General features: G+C 37.3%; 2 protein-coding genes across 2 annotated transcripts in view; both read left to right on the plus strand.

The window, feature by feature from the left end:
• On the plus strand, positions 1-6,666 carry XRCC4 (DNA repair protein xrcc4). Its single transcript, XM_035734232.2, has 6 exons — positions 1-148; positions 184-359; positions 391-555; positions 587-690; positions 731-868; positions 4,321-6,666. Exons 1-5 carry the CDS (start codon positions 25-27, stop codon positions 858-860), a joined length of 699 nt encoding a protein of 232 aa, XP_035588972.1. The 5' UTR covers positions 1-24; the 3' UTR covers positions 861-868; positions 4,321-6,666.
• Positions 6,667-16,090: 9,424 nt separating this feature from the next.
• Positions 16,091-24,024, plus strand: part of AKD1 (adenylate kinase) — a gene marked incomplete at its 5' end in the record, with an annotated part of 66,095 nt that continues 58,161 nt past the window's right edge. Inside the window, 4 exons of the mRNA XM_012939732.3 lie at positions 16,091-16,189; positions 16,224-16,344; positions 16,377-16,639; positions 22,503-22,961. Of these exons, the coding sequence (XP_012795186.2) occupies positions 16,091-16,189; positions 16,224-16,344; positions 16,377-16,639; positions 22,503-22,961 (942 nt within the window). The remainder of the gene's footprint in view (positions 16,190-16,223; positions 16,345-16,376; positions 16,640-22,502; positions 22,962-24,024) is intronic.

Consider the following 24,024-nt stretch of genomic DNA (forward strand, 5'->3'; position numbering starts at 1 on the left):
ATTGAAGGTCGGCGTTACTTATGAATGATGGGGGTGCAAATCAAGCTTTGTGGAGATGCGAAGATTAATGGCTATACAGTTATCTTTGTTCATCAAGAAAACTCTATTTGTATCACAGCCATTAAAAACGGCTTGTGGTATGCAGTAGGTTTGTTAATTATTTTTGGTCTTGACCAGTGATAGTTGATTGTGTGAAACTTGATGAGTTTTGTGACCTCGTCAAGCAAACGCGTAACCAATATACACAGAATCTCTCAGAGTCTTTTAGTTCTTCCGACCCATCTAGCTACTTCAATTTAAGAGAAGAAGGGGCGAATTTAAATTTCGTATGGTCCAAAGAAATTAAGAAAGGCATTAAAGTATCAACGTACACTCTGAATGATATTCTAGATCATCTTCGGATCTTTTTACTTACAACCTTCATATAATCCATTAGAATCACTTTGCGAATTAACGAGTCTAATCACCAATAGCCTCAAAGAATCGATTTTATGCTGCAGTAATTTCGAGAGAGAAAACGAGAAGCTAAAGTCTTTGGCTGATATGTCCGTAAAGGTAAAAAGTATCATGTCTTAATGGTTTTCAGAAATATGAAGAAGTGCTTTCTCAGATAGATGACAAAGAAATTGTTTTGCTCTCGAAGTTTTCAGCTGTTCTGAATGAAAAGAAAAGAAAGTTAGAAAGCTATAAGTAGTAGACTCAATTCCTGTTTTTACATACTCGTCTGTAGATGTCCAACTTATGCTCCAAGTGAAGTTGACAAAACATCAGATAAATCGTCATTGCAAGAGGATTCGGATGATTTAATACCTTCCAAGAACTGCAGAAAATCAAAACCTGTCATTGGTCGTCGTAACTGATTGCTAAAGTAAGATTACCATTTACAAGCGTTACGTTCACTGGTTCACGACTATCACGATCAAGCAGCACTATTACAGTGTTTCAGTAATTGTGAGTGTAGTGGTATTGAGGTTCACCTTGAAGAACTTCAATGTATCCTCTGCAATTTCCTCTCAGTCAATAGGTTGTATTTACTTATTAACTGCCGTGCGAAGTTCTAGATGTATATTTTTACATCATAATATGTCATTCAACACCAAGAAACTTGTTTCATGTGTTCGCTTTCCAGCTGTAACACACTTCTGGTGTTATGCTCTAAGAAAAAAATGGTTCGTATTGGCAAGTTAATTAAAAAAAAGCTAATAGAACATGTTATCTTTGCCAGGGTTTTCATTCAACTCCTTCACTTCAAGATATGTATGATAACTCTTGTCATGATAGCTCAGATATATCTTTGCGAGCCAAGGTTGTCTTTAATTGACTTCCGTTTATCTCATTTGTCTTTTTCGATAATGCAATGAGAAGACGAAGTTTTTCAGAAGACTGTCGCTCATTCTGGAGCACATGCTTAGATTCAGATCATACTCTAGTACGAGTGCGTATCTGTCTGCGTCTTACTGGACGCAGGAAAGACGCTGTAAGTAAACCTCTTAGGGCCCTACTTAATGATAGTCAAGCTAAGAGTATATTTCAGGAACAACTAGGAAAATAGTTAGGCAGTCATGTATGTGATGCCCACCCCGAGGCAGCATGGAATGACATCCGGAAAGCTGTGGAAACAGCAGTAATATCTGCTAGTACGGTAACCCGTAAGGTTAAAGAGCAACACTGGATCTCAGCAGCATCTATCTCACTGATAGATGCTCGGAAACTCATTCCACCTGGCTCTGAACATAATGAAGAGCGGAGTCAGCTTAAGCGCAAGCTGAAAAGAAGTCTACGCAATGATCGTGAACAGTGGTGGGTAGCGAAAGCAAGAGAGATGGAAAAGGCAACGGCAATAGGTAATAGCAGACAATTGTTCAGACTTGTTAAGGAAACTGACTGTTAGCGAAACACTCTCGGAGAAAGATGGACATATGCATTCTCAATCCAGGAGATTGGATCGACGGGCAGAACACTCTAGGGATCAGTTCAACTGGCCTTCAGCCACACTTCGGTTTTCCACGATCTCTAGTCAACCTGAATGGCAAGTTAATGTAGGTCCTCCGTCTCTTTACGAAGTTGAAAAAGCCATAGGAAATCTGAAGCGAGGGAGAGCAGCAGGCCCTGACAGGTTTACTCCTGAGATTTTTAAGGATGGTGGTCCAGTATTTGCAGTGAGATTAACTGAGGTCTTAGGTAGAATTTGGGAACTGGACGTAATCCCATCTGACTGGTCTCAATCACTGATTGTGCCAGTCTATAAGAAAGGACAAAAGTCCTCTTGTGACAATCACAGAGGAATCAGTTTGACTAATATAGTATCTAAAATATTAGCTTCAATAATACTTCGACGCCTAACTAAAGTTCGTGAAGAGCAGACTAGAGAAAATCAGGCTGGTTTTCGACCTGGACGTGGTTGTATAGACCACATATTCACACTACGTCAGGTTCTAGAACACAGACACACATTCAGACGCCCCACAATGGTAGTATTTCTCGACCTTAAGGCGGCATTCGACTCTGTTGATCGTGAGGTTCTATGGCAGTGTTTGTCACTGAAAGGAGTACCAAAGAAGTACATTAACCTTGTAAATGCTCTCTACTCGAACACAACTGGTCAAGTGAGAGCTTATGGCGAACTGTCATCAGAATTGATTACCTCAAATGGTGTTCGTCAGGGCTGCCCACTCTCTTCATTCTTGTTCAACTTTGTCATCGACGTACTTTCAGAGATAACAGTTTCCTCGTCTAGATTTCCAGGGGTTGAACTTCTACCAGGAGGTTCACTTGTTGACTTAAAATATGCAGATGACATAGTTTTATTTGGTGAAGACGCTGACAAAATGCCGAGTCTTCTGACCACTCTAAGCAACAATGCAGGCATGTTCGGCATATGATTCTCCCCCTCGAAATGCAAAATGTTGCTTCAGGATTGGGTTGCATTGACACCCGAACTAATGATAGGGAGTGAAGTAATTGAGCGTGTCGATCGCTTCACTTATCTTGGAAGTCTCATCAGCCCTTGTGGTCTGGTGTGTGACGAAATCTCATCACGGATACAGAAGGCTCGACTAGCTTTTGCCAACTTGCGTCATTTATGGCATAGGCGAGATATCCGTCTATCAACCAAAGGACGTGTTTACTGCGCAGCAGTTCGTTCCGTCCTACTTTATGGCAGTGAAACATGGCCGGTAAGAGTAGAGAATATCCGTAAGTTACTAGTATTTGACCATAGGTGTCTTCGAAATATTGCTCGTATATCCTGGGACTATCGAGTAAGTAACGCAGTTGTTAGGAAACGGGTACTAGGTAAGGACGGCAAATCAATTGATGACGTAGTGAAACTCCATCAGTTGAGATGGCTGGGGCACGTGTTACGTATGCCCAACGACCGACTGCCTCGACGTGCTATGTTCAGTGGTATAGGAGTAGGTTGGAAGAAAGCTGGGGGCGGCCAGACCAAAACATGGCACAAGTCCATGAAGTCACTGACAAGTGAACTGAGTCATGTTGGTAGGTGTAGACTACCTTGTTGTGGACCGCGAGATGATAGCAACCGATGGTTAGAGACCCTGAATGACATGGCTAAAAATCGTTTGCAATGGCGTAGGTGCATCCACTCTTTGTGTTCTCCCAAATTTTGATCTCCTTATTCCTCCTTGTCTCTTTTTTTTCTTCTCAAATTTATTTCACTGTATTATACTCTTTAAATGACATCTCCAAACACTAAATTTCCTGATTACTGCTTATACTCTTATTACCTCTACCACTACGGGATTTGAATCGACCACTGCATCTCTGTGCTAATGTAGTGTGGCAACTCGAACTGATGTACGTAGGTACGAAGTTCTACGTTGTTACTGGCTGACTGATCAGAATTATTTGATATATTTGCGTAATACATTTCGAATAGTGTGATCACATATATACTTGTTAAGATATTTTTATATAAAAACTAAAAGGTCAACTAGACCGATAAAAGGTTAGCCGTAACAAAGAAAAATAAAGTACACAAAAAATGTGATAACCACTCTGAATAATAAATTAGTATTATCAGGGTAGGCTAAGAGTAAGAACAAATTGTTTGTGAATACCTAAAGGGAATTTCAGTTTCCATATAGCCAGGGCTTCAATAAATCTTAGGATACGCCCTTGAAGGCTTTTGTACAATACTACAAATGCTTCTAGTACTATCTATTATGATTAAGGTGGATGTCTTGATAATAGAAAAGTAGTGTCAGTGTACTCCGCTAATGTATGATGTATCTTAGCATATTTTGTGTCTCCAGTATGTTAGAAAGTGTTTTTTTTTTAAATATTTTTGTTTCCAAGCAGAATTATGGCATATCTGAGTCTAAAGGAAGTATGTACGTATGGTCGGCCATGTGATATGTAGATATTCGTAATTTTCTGTGATTATTACATCGAGCTGCTGTATATCTTGCTGTCTATCAGTTTCTATCTATATAAGTTAAACACTTCTGCAGTTTGTTTCATGTTTGCCAGTAAATAATTTTTATTTCTCATTTATAACCTGTTGTTTTGTCCATCCCACTAATAAATTAAAACTAACTTTTATAGATTTTTGCCCAACAATACAACTAGGGTAAATCTTGAAACAGTATAAGGTCTTTGCGGTAGTTGCCTATAAATGATTTTTTTTTTTAATAGCTTGTATGCGGGCAAAAAGCTCTGAATTTTCGAAATATCATTTGTATAGACAAAAACAGTTTCAAGATATTTTGGTTGTTTATGATGGAAAGCAAGTACACAGTTGGTGTGCGAATTGGTTAACGGTGTATGTTATTAACATTCTGCCCCTATAAAATGAAACGAATGGGGTCGAGGTTAAGTATTAAACAGGTATTGATCTAATCAGTGTTTAAAATGTCACTTGTCAAATATTATAGTTAGTAATATCGTACATGAATACAGCCAGGGTCATATAAGGAGTACTTTATCTGACCAACTTTTGTCATATTAGTTTACCGATCATAACTGTTCAAAAAGGACGTCTTACCACAGTGTTTATAGAGTGACTCACTTGTTCATATACGGGAAATACACATGTCCTACTAATAGGTTACATAGCTAGCAACTTTGTCGTTTAAAAAGGGTTAAACAACGGTTATTTGTAGATCGGTTTTATCCTGTTCGGTTGGTGGTGCTCGTGTGACAGATTAAATTAGGGCTTTTGGTTTATAAACAGTCCATCAAGCAGTGATTTAATGTGGATTCGGGCGTTTTGTCATACATAATTGATAACAGTCATATAATAGATAGACAAACCACTTATAGGGATTTATCGTTTTCTTACTAGTGTTCCTTACAGGATTCGATCTCGACGAGTCATATAGGTAGATCTATATGAATTTAGGCTAACAAACCAAGTCTTTGTGTGTATAAGCAATTCGCAACCCCCCATATTTCTTTCTTGGCTGAATGAACCGTAACAAACGGTTTTTTCATATTATTTTCCATACTCCTTGTTCGTTTATTTTCACTCTTTTCATACATATAATTGTTTGAGTACTTATCACGTAATTCTATTGAGTTTCATTTGAGTGTCTGTATCTCCAAGTTGTTGACCTATTTCTTGTTATAAAATATTGACTTAAGCCTTATTATTCTTATGACAACTAGACCTTTTGTTATAGCATTAACAACTTGTAATTTTTACTTGCTGTATATTTATATGGTCTATTCCACTGTTATCGCTGACTCATAAAATGTCTTGATTAGTCTAATATTTCCATATATGCATTTGGACATTAATGGATATTAGAGTAAGCCTGATGGGGATCTGATTGAAAACAATGTTGTTCCATAATATATGTTGTCCCAAAAAGATCATTCACAAGAAATTACAAGTCTGTATTAGATTGATCATTGCGTAAACCATTTTTTCGATCAAAATAACCAAACAGACAACTCATTCTCAGTTAATTAGGTTTGCTTTGTATAATTCTATCAAATGTGATCGTTCTAAATACACCAAGTGGCTTAGAATCTGCTTTTATCATAAATCTTCATCCGGTTCTGTTTATCGTTATTTTAAGTACTCAACACTCAAGTACTATCGCATTGTCAGTTGGGGAAATCTGTAGTGTCACTCATTATTTTAAGTCCATATATCTTATTCTAGCTTTCGGACATTCCATTCTATTCATTCTACTTAAGTCATATTTTGACCTTGTCAATTATTTGCTTATCAGTCTTGACTGTTTTTATATGAGCGTATATGTGTGTGCCCTTCTTATCCCATTAATCACATGTCTGTAGCTTTATTTTGTCTGACTATAAATATTGAGTAACGCTTGACTAAAATGGAGTTGGCTTCCCTGCGTGTCATTTTGTTCTGCTCTGTTTCATTCGCTTCATGTACAAAATATATGTATTCTCAAGTCAATTCTCGTTATTCGACTTATTTAATTCCGTTATTGACTAACGCGATTTAAGTCGACGATTATATACGAGAATAGGCGATAACAAACATTCGTACGATCTAAATAGGAGTCAGATCCTCGGGCCACAAAAAACCTTCAAACTTGTCATTTTATTGAGCAATCGTCAAGTGCTTTACCATTGTAAATAGTGTCTAGTTGATGCTTCACGTACTATATCAGTACTAATAATATATGATAGTTATATCTTCTAAAAGGTTTCTTTTGCTTCTAATTGGTATTTCGTAATGCTTTACAATATATAACTGGAGTTAAATGATAGTTGTAGCCATATAACCAACCATCATTTAGTTCTGTTTCTGCGTTGATGAGGTGTTTGTCGACTTAGATTAAAACACAAGATATGATGTACGTTTGTTCAGTAATCTACATCATTTTACTTTTATTACATTAAGAATACCAACTAACAATAGTATTACAGTTATTTCATTGTATTTACACTAGCAGTTGTCCTTAATACAAGATATAATACGAGTCTGTGTATTTTTATGGAAGCGAGGGTGGTATAATTATTAGATATGAAAAGAACATCAAACACCCAGTGAAATTCAGGTTTGTTTAGCGCTCGTCGTTGACCCCATTTTCTTTGTGAGAAATTATGAAATATAGTTCCTCAATTAACACTGGGTTAGTGAATAAAGTGCCTTTGGGTGCATATATTTAATAAATCCATTAATGCAGACACGATAAAGGATTCGAATCAAAGCAATCAACATGGGCCCACTCGCTCTGAGTAAACGTGACTGAACACATGTAAGCATGGAGGAGGTGCAAGTAATTATGCAGACTCATACCCTCATCCACACAGTGTGGTCAAGGTTTCATGAGTGATTGGAAAGATTTAATATTTGAATGAAAGTAATAAGATGGCAGAGGAGTGACTACACTTGAAGTGGTTCGTGTTGTTGTTTTCTCTATCGTCTAGCTGTTACTAGCAAATGAAATGAAACTGGCCTCTGGAAGCTTGTACAAACCGTACTCGTGCACATACTTGGTTTTTGATCGAATTGGTTGTAGCTAGTTGCTTAATTGTCACTTTGAAGAATTATGTCATCTAAGAAAACTGTATGGTCCTGCTTAGCTGTTCAAGTGAAAAATCTTTCGGTTCAAAAATAAAATGGTGATTAAGATTTGTAGTTGTTTTTCATGGAGGACGTTATATATGAATCTCAAAATGCCTTTGTTTAGTTTGTGTTTGTTCTTGCTTGCATGTCTCATGACTGCAAGCGTCGAATTACGTTTTAATTAAATTGAGCAGGCTAAGAAGCCTTTTCTTCACGTTACGAGTACTGTAATCTATCTAAATAAATGAATGTTTGGAATGAATTCCCCGAGATTAATTCGTATTTGGTCTTTTTACCATCATTCCCCAAACAACGTAAGATTAAGTATAATATGAGGAATGAAACGGGAAACTTATATTTGATAGTTTATTTGGCATCTAAATGCCTTGGTACGGCTGAGAGTGGAGAGTCGATTCTCCCTCTCGAAATGCTCTCACATGGCCACGTGCATAGGTGTCGAGTCGCAGTTGACTATGGTCACCACCACAGGGAGTCTATGTGCCAGTTACCGGTAGTACCCCTCCGTAGGCCAAAAATCAGAAGGCAGTTGAAAGTTATAGTTAAGTTGTGTTTGTTGGCGATCTCGTGGTATCAAAATAATACCGAGATCATGCTAAAATCTACAAGCGAGTCTACTGAGGGTACGAAAGTTCGTGAGAGGCCACAAATGACGAGAGTTTTCGGTACACTTAAACATTGAAACAACCACTGGTACAGTTTACTATAATAACAATTGTTTCCATTATACCAATCAGTCTCTTCATAAAAGTCACTAAACAATCCTTTCCAGGGAAGTCCTACTCACTGCATTCTCGCGGCGGGAGTGTTGTTTGCGAAATCGAAGGGTCGAAAAGCGAATATTTGGCGATTTATCCGGGTTGGTGGATCCACTTGTGGGAGTTAGAAGATCCTGATTCCAAAGCAATGGTCCCGTGTGCAAAGCTACGAGATTACTGTGGTAATCAATATATGTGACAGTTCTCTTATCTGGATTACTCCAAGTGGTCAGACCCATTTTTGTGTCTCTGGTCAAAACACTTAGTGGCTGAAGCGGGATTAAGACCGACAAGCTGACTTTCAGTTCTTCACTTAATATGTTGATTTTCTCAGTTGATGGAGTGCAGATTTAAAATTGTCCGTGTTCGTTTAATTTGCTACGTATATTGGATATCGTCTTTTATTCCTTTGTAAACTTAAATATCCAACCAAGACATATATAAGTGTATAAAGTATTGTGGAACTATATCAACTAAGATTTGTCATATGAATGAACGGAATATAGTTGGTATCCGTCGTCCCAATGTGTATGCTATTTGAGTCAGTCTGAAAGCCTCCATCCAATTGAGTTAAACTGTTGTGGGATAACTTCTTGGATAATCTAACCTTCGTTGAATTCACGCCGCCTAACGATTTCCTGGCCCCACTCACCCTAATCTGGTGATTTGATTATCCTGCTATCATAGCATGCATAGAGAACATCTTATATGAAGAATATTTTATGTGTTAGAGAGAATGGGTTGTAGCCTAAACCGATCCATCCAGTGGGTACGTGTTGATGTGGTGCGATCGAAAATTTGATTTTATTTGGTAGAAACACGAAGTTCGATGATGCCATTTACATTTCTAGTATGGTGTATAAATGAAACGAGATTCTTAACAGTACGAAAAATTATTTAATATGTGAGATGCTTCAAAAAAATCTCACGGTTGGTTATGAGATCCTATTTGCTGAGAACCGTGGAGTAAAAAGCTAGAAGCTGTGGAAGGCCTGGTATTCACCCCGTTTATCAACTATGGACATCTTACTTTTATTTTCAATTAATATTCAGACAAGAACTCTCTTCGAGAGTCTTGACAACTAGAAGTCACTGGTATTCTAGACGAATCAGACTATAAATCAAACAAACAAAAACAGGCTGTGGAAATTTACTGTGAGACAACTACGGTATTTGTGATGTTTCGTCATGAACGAAACATCCCATTGTTTCTAATATATTGCACAAGCAAACGCTGATCTCATAGGAAAAAACTTTCGCTTTCTTGGTATGAATTAAGGAGTGGGGAGGTGAGGACGCTGCTGCGTATGCCACCAGAAATCTATGGTAATTAGACATAACGAATGACTCACTGAACTTTCTCATTACTCATGACGCTCGTTTTGAACACGTTTCTTTCGATTTGATAAGGTCCTTTCCGTAGTCAGTTGGATGCTCTCCATTCTATTGTGTATAGAAAATCTCACACTATGGAGACATTACTACAAGCCGAGAACGCCAGTTTGTGCCCGAATTTTTTCACTGCATTACTACACTCTCAAGAATCACACCACACCGGACAGCCTGCCTCGCAAACACCATTGGTACGAAAAATAAATTCGACAAACAGTAAAAGGTGTTGTTCTTACTGGTAAGGGATCTACGGGAAATACTGGATCCTAAATAAATCCCCAAAATAAATAGCTCTGTAAGTTTTCGACATTGGACGCTGATCATATGTTTTAGTGGACTCATCTAGCTGAAGGCGCTCGGCCATGCATCCGCACCAGATCACGTGTGGTAACGCTGTGCTCAACATCTACCGCAATCGCTAGCCAGATTAGATCAGAGAATTCCGATATATTGGTAATCGCCAAATACACTCTTCCGATCTCATCGACTCTGTCGTTTGATTTCTCTTGGTGGGTACAAATTATATTAGAAAGTGTTGCTGGTAAAAGCGTTGTCAAACACTGAATACCTGTGACATCTTCATTGGTGAGACCGACCTGATCTGGTACACCTAATTGCAACTGTGTGTCTGTTCTTTTTTGGGATTTTTATATATTATTGCCTTATTTTTTAATTTTTATACATTGTGATATTTTTTCCCCCGTGTCTCAGGATATCTATATTTTTCCCTCGTATTCTCGTACTTAATATTCCCCCATGACCGAACAGACTCCTAAGGTATTTAAGATTAAGACCATGTCCCCACCCTCGTTCCAAGTCATGCCCTTCTGGCCCGAAAATATCGAAGCCTGGTTCCGTTACGCAGAAGCCGACTTCCACGAGCACGGCGTGAACGACACACGTGCACAATTCCTCGCAGTAGTCGAGGCACTACCGCGCGAGTTCAACAGGTACGTAACACCTAGTATGTTTACTAGTGATGTTTCTGAACCTTACGAAACCTTAAAACGTTCGATTCTCAAACGAGGAGATCTAACCGACCGACAAAGTTTAGATCAACTCTTTAATAACATAGACCTGCAGCACGGTTCTGCGACGGACATGTTGCGAAGGATGAGAGAGGTTATAGGCCTAAGAACTCTCGACGAAGGTCTATTCAACCAACATTTCTTGTCTAAACTTTCCCAGCAGGTGCAAGCGGTTCTGGTCTCGTTTCAGAACAATGCCTTAGACGAACTGGCTGCATCTGCTAACCGTATCTTAGAAATTACGAAATCTTCTACTACCGAGGTATTTTCAGTCAAAGAAAAGCCTCACACGACTCAGAATGACATAACCGAGTTCTGTTATACACTCACGCGTTATCTTAATCTTCGTAAAGACCGTAAGCGATCACACACCCCACGTAGAAGCATTTCACGCAAGCGATCTGTCTCTAGACCATGAGAGACAGATAACCCCGACTGGTGCTGGTATCATAACCAGTATGGAAAGTCTTCCAGAAATTGCAGAAAACCCTGCAATTTTCCCAACACGAAACCGACTGACTCGAAAAACAACTCGGAAAAATTCCAAGCCGGCACGCGTTAACGGCAACCGTAGCCGGCGAACATAGCCGTCTGTTGTACGTCACAGATGTGACAACGAGAGTTCGCTACCTCATCGACACTGGCGCAGAAGTTAGCGTTCTCCCAGCGAATCCCAACGACCGGCCTAACGAATCGGCTCTAAACTTACAGGTGGCAAACGGAAAACCTATCGCTACGTATGGCAAAAGGTACGTTTACCTTAACGTGGGTTTACGCAAACCCATTCACTGGATCTTCGTTGTTGCAGATGTTTCTATGCCAATCATTAGTATGGGCCTTCTACAACGCCATAATCCAATCATCGATACTCGCAAACAGAGGCTAGTAGACGGAAACACTCATTTATCCGTTTGCGTAACTTCTTTTTCTGGTTGCCGATTATCCCCGGTCATAATTAAACATACGATAGACCCATTTTATCAACCGCTACTCGATAAGTATCCTGGGATTCAGCAAACGCAACTGAAACTACCGTGTGTAACCAGCAACGTTACGACTCACATCACGACTACAGGACCACCTGTATTATCTAAAGCACGACGATTAGCCCCCGAAAAGCTAAGGTTGGCGAAAAACGCGTTCGACCACATTCACGATTTGACAGGTACCTTGAAAGGTACAACTGTCTTTTCGAAAATCGACTCGGTTAAAGCGTATAACCAAATCCCTATGGCTACTGACGACATACCGAAAACAGCTATCATAACTCCCTTCGGACTCTATGAATTTTTGCGAATGCCTTTCGGTCTAAGGAATGCTGCTCAAACATTCCAAAGATTCATAGACGACGTTTTCCGAGGTCTCAACTTCATACACGCGTATGTTGACGACTGCCTAATCGCAAGTCTGGACAGAGAAACATATCTCAAGCATCTGGGTCTTGTTTTCGACTGACTTCAAAAACATGGCATTACTGTAAACGTTCAGAAATGCCAATTCGGAGCTGACTCACTAAACTTCCTAGGACACACTATAGATGCTCAAGGCATTCGACCCTTTAGGACCAAAGTGGCGGCAATTCTGGATTACCCAGAACCGACCACCATCAAGCAAGTACGAACGTTTAACGGCCTTGTAAGTTTCTATAGACGATTCATACCGAAATGCGCGTTACTCATGAAACCTCTCACCGACCAACTTCGTGGAAATGCAAAATCCATCAATCTGGACAACACCGTGCGAAAAGTATTCTCCACAATTAAGGAACTTATCGCGAAGGCAAAAATCCTCGCACATCAGGACACTCAAGCACCCTTAGCATCGCAGTAGACACATCCGACTCAGCAATCGGAGGAGTCTTACAACAATGGGTTAACAACTCTTGGCAACCACTGGCATTTTTCTCTAGACGGTTGCTAGGCACTGAATCGAGGTACGGCACATTCGGTAGGGAACTCCTAGCTGTGTCTTGTGCTGTACGACATTTTCAACACTACATCAAAGGTCGTGAATCCACTCTTTTCACGGACGATGAACCACTCACATACTCTCTAAGCTCTCCTTCAGACAAGTACTCTCCCCGTGAGTCTCGACAACTGGACTATATTTCTCAGTTTACTTCAGACATTCAACACATCTCTGGAGCAAACAATGTAGTTGCAGACACCTTATCTCGCATAACTTCCTTGAACAGTTTCCAAGGAATCGACCTTCTGAAACTCGCCGAGCTTCAAAAAGATGACAGTGATCTTCAGCACGAGTTATCGTCTACAACCCTTAAACTACGCATCAAACAGATGGGAACAGGTAAGGAAACCTTACTTTGTGACACATCTACAGGTAGGGATCGCCCAATCGTGCGGAAACATTGTCGATGCGACGTCTTCAATACATTGCACGAACTTTCTCATCCAGGTGTTCGTGGAACCATCAAGCTTATAGCAGAACGTTTTTTCTGGCCTGGCATGAATAAAGACGTGAGGCAGTGAGCACGCTCCTGTGTAAGCTGCCAAAAATCTAAGGTTATCAGACACAATAAATGTCCCTTAGGCTCGTTTAAAACTCCCGATGCTCGTTTCGACCATGTTCATCTGGATTTGGTAGGACCTTCACCAGATTCAAATGGATACTCTTACCTCTTATCCTGCGTAGACCGTTTCACTCGATGGCCAGAAGCAGTACCTATCAAGGACATCACTGCTGAAACAGTGGCCCGCACCTCCGTCGAACGATGGGTAGCAAACTTCGGCTGCCCTTCAACCATCACCACAGACCGCGGACGTCAGTTTGAATCTGAACTTTTCAGTCGTCTGATCACACTTTTAGGAATCACTCGATTCCGAACGACCGCCTACCACCCACAAGCAAACGGGGTGGTAGAACGCTTTCATCGACAACTAAAAGCCTCACTATCAGCTGCAGATGTTTCACAGTGGACCGGCGCTCTTCCACTCGTCTTACTGGGTATCCGCAATGCAGTGAAAGCTGTCATTGGATACACTGCGGCTCAACTCGTTTATGGAACGACACTTCGACTTCCAGGAGAATTCGTGGATCCTTCGTCCTCTTCAATGAACATGGATCTAACCTCCTACACGAACAGGCTTACAAACGCAATGCGTTCAGTTAAACCTGCTTCCATTCGACCTCAATCAACTGATGTTTTCGTTCAACCTGGCTTACGATATAGTACACACGTTTTCGTTCGTCGAGACTCGCATCGACGACCATTCGAATCAGCATATGAAGGACCCTTCAAAGTTCTCCAACGTGAATCTAAGTACTATATAATCGATAAGAACGGAACAAACGATAGCATCAGCATCGACCGCTTAAAAGCAGCGTATTTAGAAGGAAATCCTATTCACGTCGACTTTCCTTCGGTACAATCGCACAACACGACTACTACACTCATAATTCCTCAACCAACAACCAACACTAGCGATGACACTCCGAATGTGTATGAAAATAAACTTAAAACGACGCGTTCTGGAAGAAGAGTAAGATTTCCAGAACATTTAAACGACTACTGCACGTAAATCACTACTCGACATTTTATATTATCTCGATCTTTCTTCTTGCGATTTATAATATTTAAAAAAAACAATTTTAATATGCTTATATATTTATATTTTTTAAAAAAAAATAAACAAAACGAAACATTAAAAAAAACATTTTTTTAACGCTATTACGTGTGCTTGAGTTTATTTTCCATTTTTTCGTCGACATTGTGTTTTTACGCACATACGAGTGTACTTCGATATGCACTTACATTTTCTTTTTTCTTTTCCAGGACGGCTGGAAAAGGACGATGAAAATTACGAGGAGTCAAAATTTTCATTGTACTTTTTCTGTTTTTACTATGTTGTACCTCGGTCCCATATAGTAAGGAAAGACGACCAGACGCTGCTAAACCTAGTAAGCTATCAGAAGAGTGTTTACCAACGACAGACTCGTTGGGTTTAAACTTCTGGCTGGCCACGTCTTAGGGTCGTCACTGCCCCACTAGGGGGGGAGTGATCTGTAGTGGTAAACAAATCCCAAAAATAAATAGCTCTGTAAGTTTTCGACATTGGACGCTGATCATATGTTTTAGTGGACTCATCTAGCTGAAGGCGCTCGGCCATGCATCCGCACCAGATCACGTGTGGTAACGCTGTGCTCAACATCTACCGCAATCGCTAGCCAGATTAGATCAGAGAATTCCGATATATTGGTAATCGCCAAATACACTCTTCCGATCTCATCGACTCTGTCGTTTGATTTCTCTTGGTGGGTACAAATTATATTAGAAAGTGTTGCTGGTAAAAGCGTTGTCAAACACTGAATACCTGTGACATCCTCACTGTGCATCTTACTTGTTGATCAAGAATCCGCACCAGATTACGTTTGGTTAGGCCATGTTAGGGAAATTTGACGACAGCTTGCCATCTCGTATTGCATAGAAGGTTTTACTCCAACCTAAAGTCCAAGTGTATCTTCAAATATTACCGTCCATGACTTCTTCACTGATTAGTTTCGGGACAAACACTTGAGATAAGACTATGGAAAATTGTAATGGAACAACCCAGTTCACAATCGATGGCTTCCTAAACGAAAGGATCTCTGTAAATACTGACCGAAAAGCTATGTGTAACTTTGAATTAGTAACCCCTTAAATTTATGATTACTCATGACCATTCTGTGGTTACTGAAGAAACATAGATAAATGCACATCTTTGCTTGTGCAGCCGACATGTTTTAATCTCTACAAGAAATACATAACTAATGCATGTCAACTTTGCCAAGGATATATAGTAGTAATGGCTCTAAAACTGTCCCGAAGTTGTAGAAAAGCGATTTAAATTTCGTACTAAAAGAGAGATTAAAAAAGTTTATCATCCTAATCGATTTCGCAACAAAACCTGACTTTGAAATGTATATGTTTTGTCTGCTCTCCTACATCGTATTGTCAGAAATCGAGATTTTAAGTTCGTTAGTTTTTTTTACTTATTTATGAATTGCTGTAATTCTCCTTCAAAGCATATTATTAGAGCATACTGAAACCTCACGGCGAAAATGGGATAGCTCAACCTTGTGATCGACTAAGAACCATGTTAGCCAACAAACACGAGTACTTAAAAATCGTGATATAGTGTATCGCTCTCAGTAGATACAAAGGAATTGTCTAGTCAAAATACCTTCACTCCGTCGTAAGACGGCAGATACGGAATTTATACTGTAGTTATGCAGTCATTGTATTGCAACCTAGTGAATGAAGTAATTTATACACTACAGTGATTGAAATCAATGATTTCTACTTACTCAGTAATTACTTTTTCTAACTTGAAAATGTCCTTGAGAGAATTTTACCATGACAAAAATTCACTGAATATTTGAAAATGAACGAACAGCTTACGTTTTATCCAGAAGATGTGCTCACTTCTAAACGATTTGTTCAAAAATTATACGACAATAATACTTTATATAATGATAATAGTGTACGTCATTTTATCGTTATGAATTATGCTTTAGGCGGTATTGCAAGCGTTGAACAAAAAGCCTGTGTGTATCATTATACTCGGGAAACCGTGTTCAGGAAAGACTGAATTGGCCAAAAGACTATGCTCGAAATGGAAATTGCAGCTTGTTAACGGTAAATAACATTTAGAAACGTTTATCCTACAGCAATGGAACTTATAACGGAGAATATTGATAGGGCAACATATAGTGGAAAGGTTATTAGTGAAGTAATGGGTAGTGGTCAGCCTTTGGATGAAAAACTAGTTTATAATTTAATCACGCAGAAACTTGAGTCACCTGAGTGTGCTCATTATGGATATGTACTGGATGATTTACCAGCTTTCTCTGAGTCAATAATTACTATCGAAGATCAAATCGCCTGTATTACATCACTGAATCTGAAGCCGGACTTCATTGTTCACATCAAGGTTAGTATGAAATCGCTATTTTCCAGCTCATCATAATTTAGTTATGTTAAAATTTATGGTTTTTCACTTTTGAATCGTTTTCATATACAAATTCTAAATTCTAGCTTACTTTGTTTCAAATTTCTTTGATTTCGTTATAACCCGACTGAATTCCGAAATAAAGCACTCTGAGTTTGTTATTTAATATAGCTTATAAACACGCTTACTATTCGAGGAAGAAATATGTATATCATTCAGTTAGTTGCTGATCAAACTTGGAAATTGTTCGTTGGACACTTCATGTATGTTCTCAAACATATTTCCAGAAAGACAGTTAAGTATAAAACTTATAAAACCAGTTCTCCAGTTTGCGCTGACTTAGTATGCTTTGGTACAACGGTCATTTATTATTCTCCATTTCGCTCAATAGACACAGGTAAAATCGGGATCCTTACTGAAATATCATACAGCCGATCCAAACAGCAATAAGGGTTTGAAGGTGAGGCGTACGAAATCAAGCATTTGTTTGTCGATACCTTTCAACCACACTATTCATCGAAAAATCTCTAGGCAAAATACAAGCGGAACAGCAATACCAAACGTTTTCAGGATACGTTTTAGAGACGTTTAATCATTGATATTCGGATACAGGTAAAAATCTCCAGAAGTTCTCCAGGTAAATTTGACTTTGAATCAAAGACGTTAGTTAAAATGCATAGACGAAACGCTTGGTAGGACTTGAGAAATGTTTGAAGTGGGTGGTTCTGTGCTTTCAACTAAAAGTGATCGTGAATGAGAATCTTCTCTCTACAGCGTCAACCAGTTTGCTGTGGCTGAGCACAGAAGGCATTATTATCTAAGGTGCACGAGTATGTCATTTTTGACGAGAAAAATCTTGTCAGATCAAATAACGGAGTTTTATAGAAGTGTGGAAATTGTCGGGTTGGAATTCTAGCGTTGGTATTCACACTAACACACAAATTTATTAACTGTCTCTACAATCACTGAGGCTCCATCTGTTGAGCTACTCGGTTCAGAAGGCTCAAAACTTGCCTGGCTGGTACGTTATTTCTTCTATAGATTTATAGTTTTCTGTCGATTCGGCGTTTTTTTTAATATTAAAAACAGAAAAATATAAAGTGCTACAAATAATTTCAGTCTAGGAAGCCAGAAAATTTCTGTTAAAGCAAAGTAATGAGTCACAAATATATTTATTGGTGAATAAAAGGCAACAGAATCCAGATACTGGGGCTAATATTAAAAAAATTAATAGTAATCATTGTTAACCAAACGCTTTTGCCTTGTATTTTGAACCAGACATCATTCTTAACTCATTACTTCTGTTTAGTTTATTCGGTAGTTTTATTTTTTTGTTAAACCTAGTTGAATTTTGGGTTTGTTGTATCTTGAGTTGTTTGGCCTTGTGTCAAGATGCGTGTTGCTCATTCATAGGTATGTGATGACTAACTATGTAGGTGTAATTCGGAAAATGATCAATTAACGGATTTTCGAATTACATGAAATCTTTGTTTAGATATGTTTGCTTATGAACACAAAAAATTTACTATTTCATAAAATTAAAATTGAAGAATCTAAAAAGGACTTTAATGCAGTGTATTCTTGAACCAGCGACAAACATTTCGAATGATGCGCAATGATAAAGTTTCGAATACTCAGTAAGAGTAATTAAGCTATTCATGAGATGTGTTATTGTGACAAGTGGCTGTAAAAGTATTCAAGGCGTTTGAAATTTCAAAAGTCTTCTAAAATGGGGTACAATCGTGGAGTACTTCCCACGTTTGAGCTCAATGCTCATGTAATTTCACAAACTAGCAACAAAATTTTAAAACATTAAGGCCAGAGTTGCAAAAACGAAGTTACGGAATAAAGCGTAAAAGTTATCAAGTAAATCACAAAAAGTTCTTAGTCTTCCAAGCCGAAAACAAGTTTTGCAACATGCGTTTATTTGTAAAAGTAAATCTTTCGTCATTAAAAACCCAAAATAAAAATGTGTTGTACATTCAGATGTCATCAGTCAAGTACAACCTTTTTTTAAAAATAAAATATTCGAGTTATGTTGAAAGATAAAATGATATGAAAAAATGAAAAGGTGGCATTATTTATGATTAACACTTTTTGTATCAATTCGGTATGGAATTTATTCAGTGTGAGGGGTGTGAACTTTTGGTTAGTGTAAAAGTTAAGTTTTCCGTATAATTGTGGGTAATCTATATGCAGCATATGTATTTTTGCGGTAAATTAACGTGTTTTTATATGTCACATTATTAAATGTATGCAAAATAATTAAAGAAATGAATGTATTTTGGTCTATTGACGTATTTCGGGAACATAATTTTTTAAAGACGACCAATCTTTATTGTACCAGTTTTATTTTTCTTTCTTTGCGTCGTAAAATTATGGTTATTTCTGTTTCAAATTTAAGCGTTCGAACCGCCGATACAACGGTAGCAACGAAGTTACGACGTAAATAATTTATAGAGGACACTGAACTTCAACCAAGCTTATCACGTTTTTCTATAGATACTACATTATATTCCCCACATTCCTAAAATCTTACTTAGTTGATTCTTCTATCACTAAAATACTCAAATGTTTTAGGTCAGTCATATTTCTACATATTGTCATGTCGTTAGTTTTAAACTCTGTTATTATCCATCTGTAGTATCTGTTTAAACATTCAGAGATTGGAATCGAATGCAAGCAGTGGATGAACTAGAAGTAAGAAGTGAACTACTTCTTCTTCACCACGAAACTTATTCTCCCAGTCGTCTTGGTATTTCATGATAACAGTTAATTCTGAGGGTTTGTGTTCAAGATGATTGATTCATTGATGAGTCATTCTGCCATAAGACAGTTATGCCAGAAAAATGGTCTTGTGTATTCTAAAGAGGTGGTATATAGTCAAAAAGGGATTTCGAGGTCTACAATAACACTGGTTGCATGAAATAATTAGGGCTTGTTAAGGCATGGTGAAGGCAAAATATTTATCACTTACTAGAAATAATGACAGTATGTCTAAATTTGTTTACGTAAACATAAATATCGAAGCAATGAGTAATTCCTGAGTGTAATGCCTAGCGAAATTGCTGAGACTTTACGTGGTAAGTCTGTTTAACAACAGGATAAAACGTTTGCAGTAGACCGAAAAGTTTCGTTACATAATGTTTCTGTTTGTTGATACTAAAGTGACATGTTGTAACTCTTCTTTTCGGATCATGGATACTGGTATATATTACTAAAAACATTTCTTCTGTCAACACGTAATAAGGCTCAGTAAAAAATGTTCACATGCTGGATACAGGTGGTTATAGAACCTTAGAACTAATCTGGATGGTGAAGTGAATTAAATGTCATCGCATAAATCTCCAAGTTATATGATTTAAAATTCAGCGCGTACGAAATAAGCTATTTAAAAGTGTGTAAGTAGTATAATATTTGCTCACTGAAATGGTATTTTAAGCAATCAATTGTAGTTCTGTGAATGGGTTGTTAATAGCTCTTCTGAAACCAAATTAACATTTAAGAATAAACATATTGTTCATAAATATCTTAGTGACCACTCGGATGGAAAGCTAAATCTTCCCTTTTACTGTATGAGTTTAACAGTTCATATTTTTTGTATACATTCAAACAGTATCTATGCCGATATAAAGAAGTTAACTTCAAAAACTAGAGTTCGGGAAATATTAAACAGTTGTAAGTTTTGAGTTTAGAATTATGTGATACTGTATAGCTGATAGTAATGGATATAAACACTCATCTTTTTAGTCGAATGACAAACATGTTTTTTGTTGTTTAGTTAAGATCTAGAATACTTTATCCAGTCTTTAATTTTCAATGAGATCGTACTGAAACGGTAATATTAAACGGTGATAATAAATATATTTTTTGTTAGAATTTAATAAGTAGGAAAATTGTATTTCTGACGTCTAGTGACTTAATGTAAGCTACTTCCTCAGAGTATTGTTTGCTCTGAAAAAGTGGTCTACATTAAGTTACGAAACGTCAGGAATACAATTTTTCTACTCACTGGAATGTAACAAAAGATTTATTTATTATTAACTTTCTACTCAACGCTCAATTTATTTGAAACTATCAAGTCTAACCTTGAAACTGATACCTACAAACTGGGAATCAGGTGTTTGGATAAATGTCTCAATATGAACTATGGAATTGAAAGTACAAATTCTAATGTCTTCAGTAAGTTATATTATGAACGGTTGGGTACAGTGTATTAGTTTCAACAAATAACAGAGAAGTGGCTAAACTAACTTCGCCAGTGTTACGTATCATTTGTGACGAGTCTTAATTTTTATAAATGGTAAATATTAGCAAATAGTTTTGATTCATCCATAAATAAATGAACGTAAGTCGGCCAGGGTTTAAGATATCTGTATCATTGTCCTAAAAGGCTTATAAACGACTTGTAATAAGAAAACGTTTATTGATCTGATTTCGTTGTGATAAGATCTTTCCCTATTTCCTTTTGATTTTCAGTTAAATTTCATAACATTTATTAATCAAAACAAGATAATGTTTTTACATCATTTAAATTCCGTGTTAAATTACATAAACTTTTTGTAAGTGTTCTCCTTTTGTTATTTTACTTAACTAGTCCTAAATTTCAAAGTTATATGGTCAGAATGATCCGGATATTTCACAATCTTTTGTGTAACTGGTATTTATGCTTAAATATTACATTTTAAGTTTTGTAGACAAAGATATAATAAATGAGTTTCTGTTATATCTAGAGCTTAGGTTCTTAATATACGGTAGAACCCTCTAAGTCACAAATGAGAAAACAGAAGATAAGTGAAAGGAATGCTATTCCAAACAATATCAAATGTGGTACAAAAGTCTCAGATATTTATAGTTTTTAGTAAACACGAAATTATTATTATATTCATCCAATCCACGTACTGAGATTTTTAGCATTTGTCCAATAGAGAAACTACACGTAGAGATTCTGGAATATTCTCCCAAAAGATGATTGAATGGAATATCTTCGGCTCTTTCTGAGCTTCTTAGAGCTTCCTTGAGTTCATCTGTGGGCTGTCCTCACAGTTCCAAAGTTATCTTTATTTTTGCTACGTGTTTCTGATTTCTAATTGATGAGATTTAAAATAGTGCGTAGGATTTTTAATTTTATTGACCGACTTATAAAAAGTGGAAATATACTCAACGTCGTCAAGTCAACTAAGTGAATCGTAGGCGGGAACGACAATCATGTTTATGTCCCGGTAGTCAATGAATTTGTCATTTTATGATGTAATTTTTATTAAAAAGTAGATTACGTCATGAATTTTTCTATGACTGTAATTCTTATTAACCATGTCAGACTGCGTTACACTAGACACATGCACTACATTCTGGGATGACATCCTTTGTTGTTTTTAAGTAGTCTGTCAGTAAATAATAGAGAAAGGTTTATTAAAACGAAACAGATTGACATTTTATCACATAAAGCACGTTAGCATACCAGAAAGAATACACTGACCTGACTAGTGGTAGCGAAAAACAGGGAAACAAAACTGATTCAAAACCGTTAGAGCAAACATTTAGAGGACCACATGAATTACGGAATTTCAGCACACTAAAGGATTAAAGTTTGCAGCTACGCGAAAAAGCCAGCGGAAGAACACAGAACTAGGCAAGCCAATGGGCATTGCTTACATAGATGGTGGAATGATGATTCCTGCTTCTTTCTGATTGCTCGCCAAGTAGACTGCCAAATTACAAACCGGAGTTGAATTTCTTTCCAGTCTCTTACAAATAGTTTTAATAGAATAATTAAAATATATAGTAAATTAGTTTCCATATAACTTGATATAAATGTTTATTACTCATATTTTTGTCCAATTAGATTCCTCAAGAGGATATCATACGAAGACGTGAAGGACTGAGAATTGATGTGGAAGATGGAACTGTATATTCCAGTAAAAATTATACTGACGAATTAAAATCATTTTGTGAACCTGAGGAAAAATTTTCAAACAAAACAACGAAAATTAAACAAAATAAAACTGAAGAGGATACAGATGATAGTTTAGATAATGTACTTGAAGATGGTGAAGCTATGGAAGAAGTTGATGAAGAAGAAGATCAAATTAGTGGACAAAGTCATCCAGATTTCAAAAAGTTAAATAAGAATAAATTAGAATATTTAATTTCCCGACTGGAAGATAATCCAGAGAAAATGAAATCAGATTTAGAATATCATGACAGAAATATCGCATCACACATAACTTCTTATATAAAAATGTTTAATCCATTCAATGTCATTGAATTAGATGGAAATCTAACCCCAACTGAACTGTTTTATGTAAGTTAATAGACAGTTCGATTTTCTTATCTTTCTTATCTAATCCAACAAATAAATTCTTTTCAGTCTGTCTTATTACAAATACATACTTAGTGTTTAGGATACTGGCGGTTTTTTTTTATTTGAATTGAAAATGACAACCACATGTATTCCGACGACATAGTTGTCTTGATAGAAATACTAGGATGAATACAGTGATTGGAATGTTTATTTTTTCCCAGAATAAACCTGAGAACTTTAACTGAATATCTGTCAGAACTGATGGAAAACAAACTGAAAATATTTATATTATTAGTTTGTCCAGTTGGAAGATCACTTCTATAGGATATCGATATCGGCTAGGAAAACAATTGAAAATTATGAAACATTGTAAAGGAAACTAGTTTTGGATTAAACAAACCTACTCAAATCAACAGACTAGGTAGTAGTCTTGTATCAATTGGTGACCAAGTTGCAGGTAAGTACTTAGAAGATTTTCCCTAGTATGGAGTTACTATTTATGGATCCAACTATGTGGATAGAGGGGTGCATTAAATTGAGATATCTAAATTTCCTTTACCTACTGGAGATTTGGATCATTTGATAATTTATATTATTCTCATCACATTTCACGGTATGATAGATGGTACACGTATATGTAAGAATAAATATCAGGTTGTGGAGGTACTTATGTTCTATCGGGATCATCAACCAATCTAAGTTAGGTAACCATTGATAACCTGGAATTACTAAGCAGTCAGTTCATCTTAATATGAGACCCCTCAGTAGTGCACATCCACAATCAAACCTTGAGAATCGATCTCGGAACTTTTATTCTTTCTTATGAACGCTCAACATCTAGATCACTCAGCAAGCATCCAGTGGCTTACGTGTTTAAATCTAATCAATTCATAGTGTAGAAGGAGACAGGCAGGAGGTAAGTGTATATGTTGCGGGAATTTACAAGGCATTTACTTAAAGCATATACATAGTCTTCAATTGTCCATTTGCATCTTTTGATGTGTTCTGCCAAAGGTGCGTTTTCGATGCACAGAAACTCTTCACATGGTTTGACAACTGTTGT

Source organism: Schistosoma haematobium, chromosome ZW (genome assembly GCF_000699445.3).
Source record: "Schistosoma haematobium chromosome ZW, whole genome shotgun sequence".
NCBI classification, from domain to species: domain Eukaryota; kingdom Metazoa; phylum Platyhelminthes; class Trematoda; order Strigeidida; family Schistosomatidae; genus Schistosoma; species Schistosoma haematobium.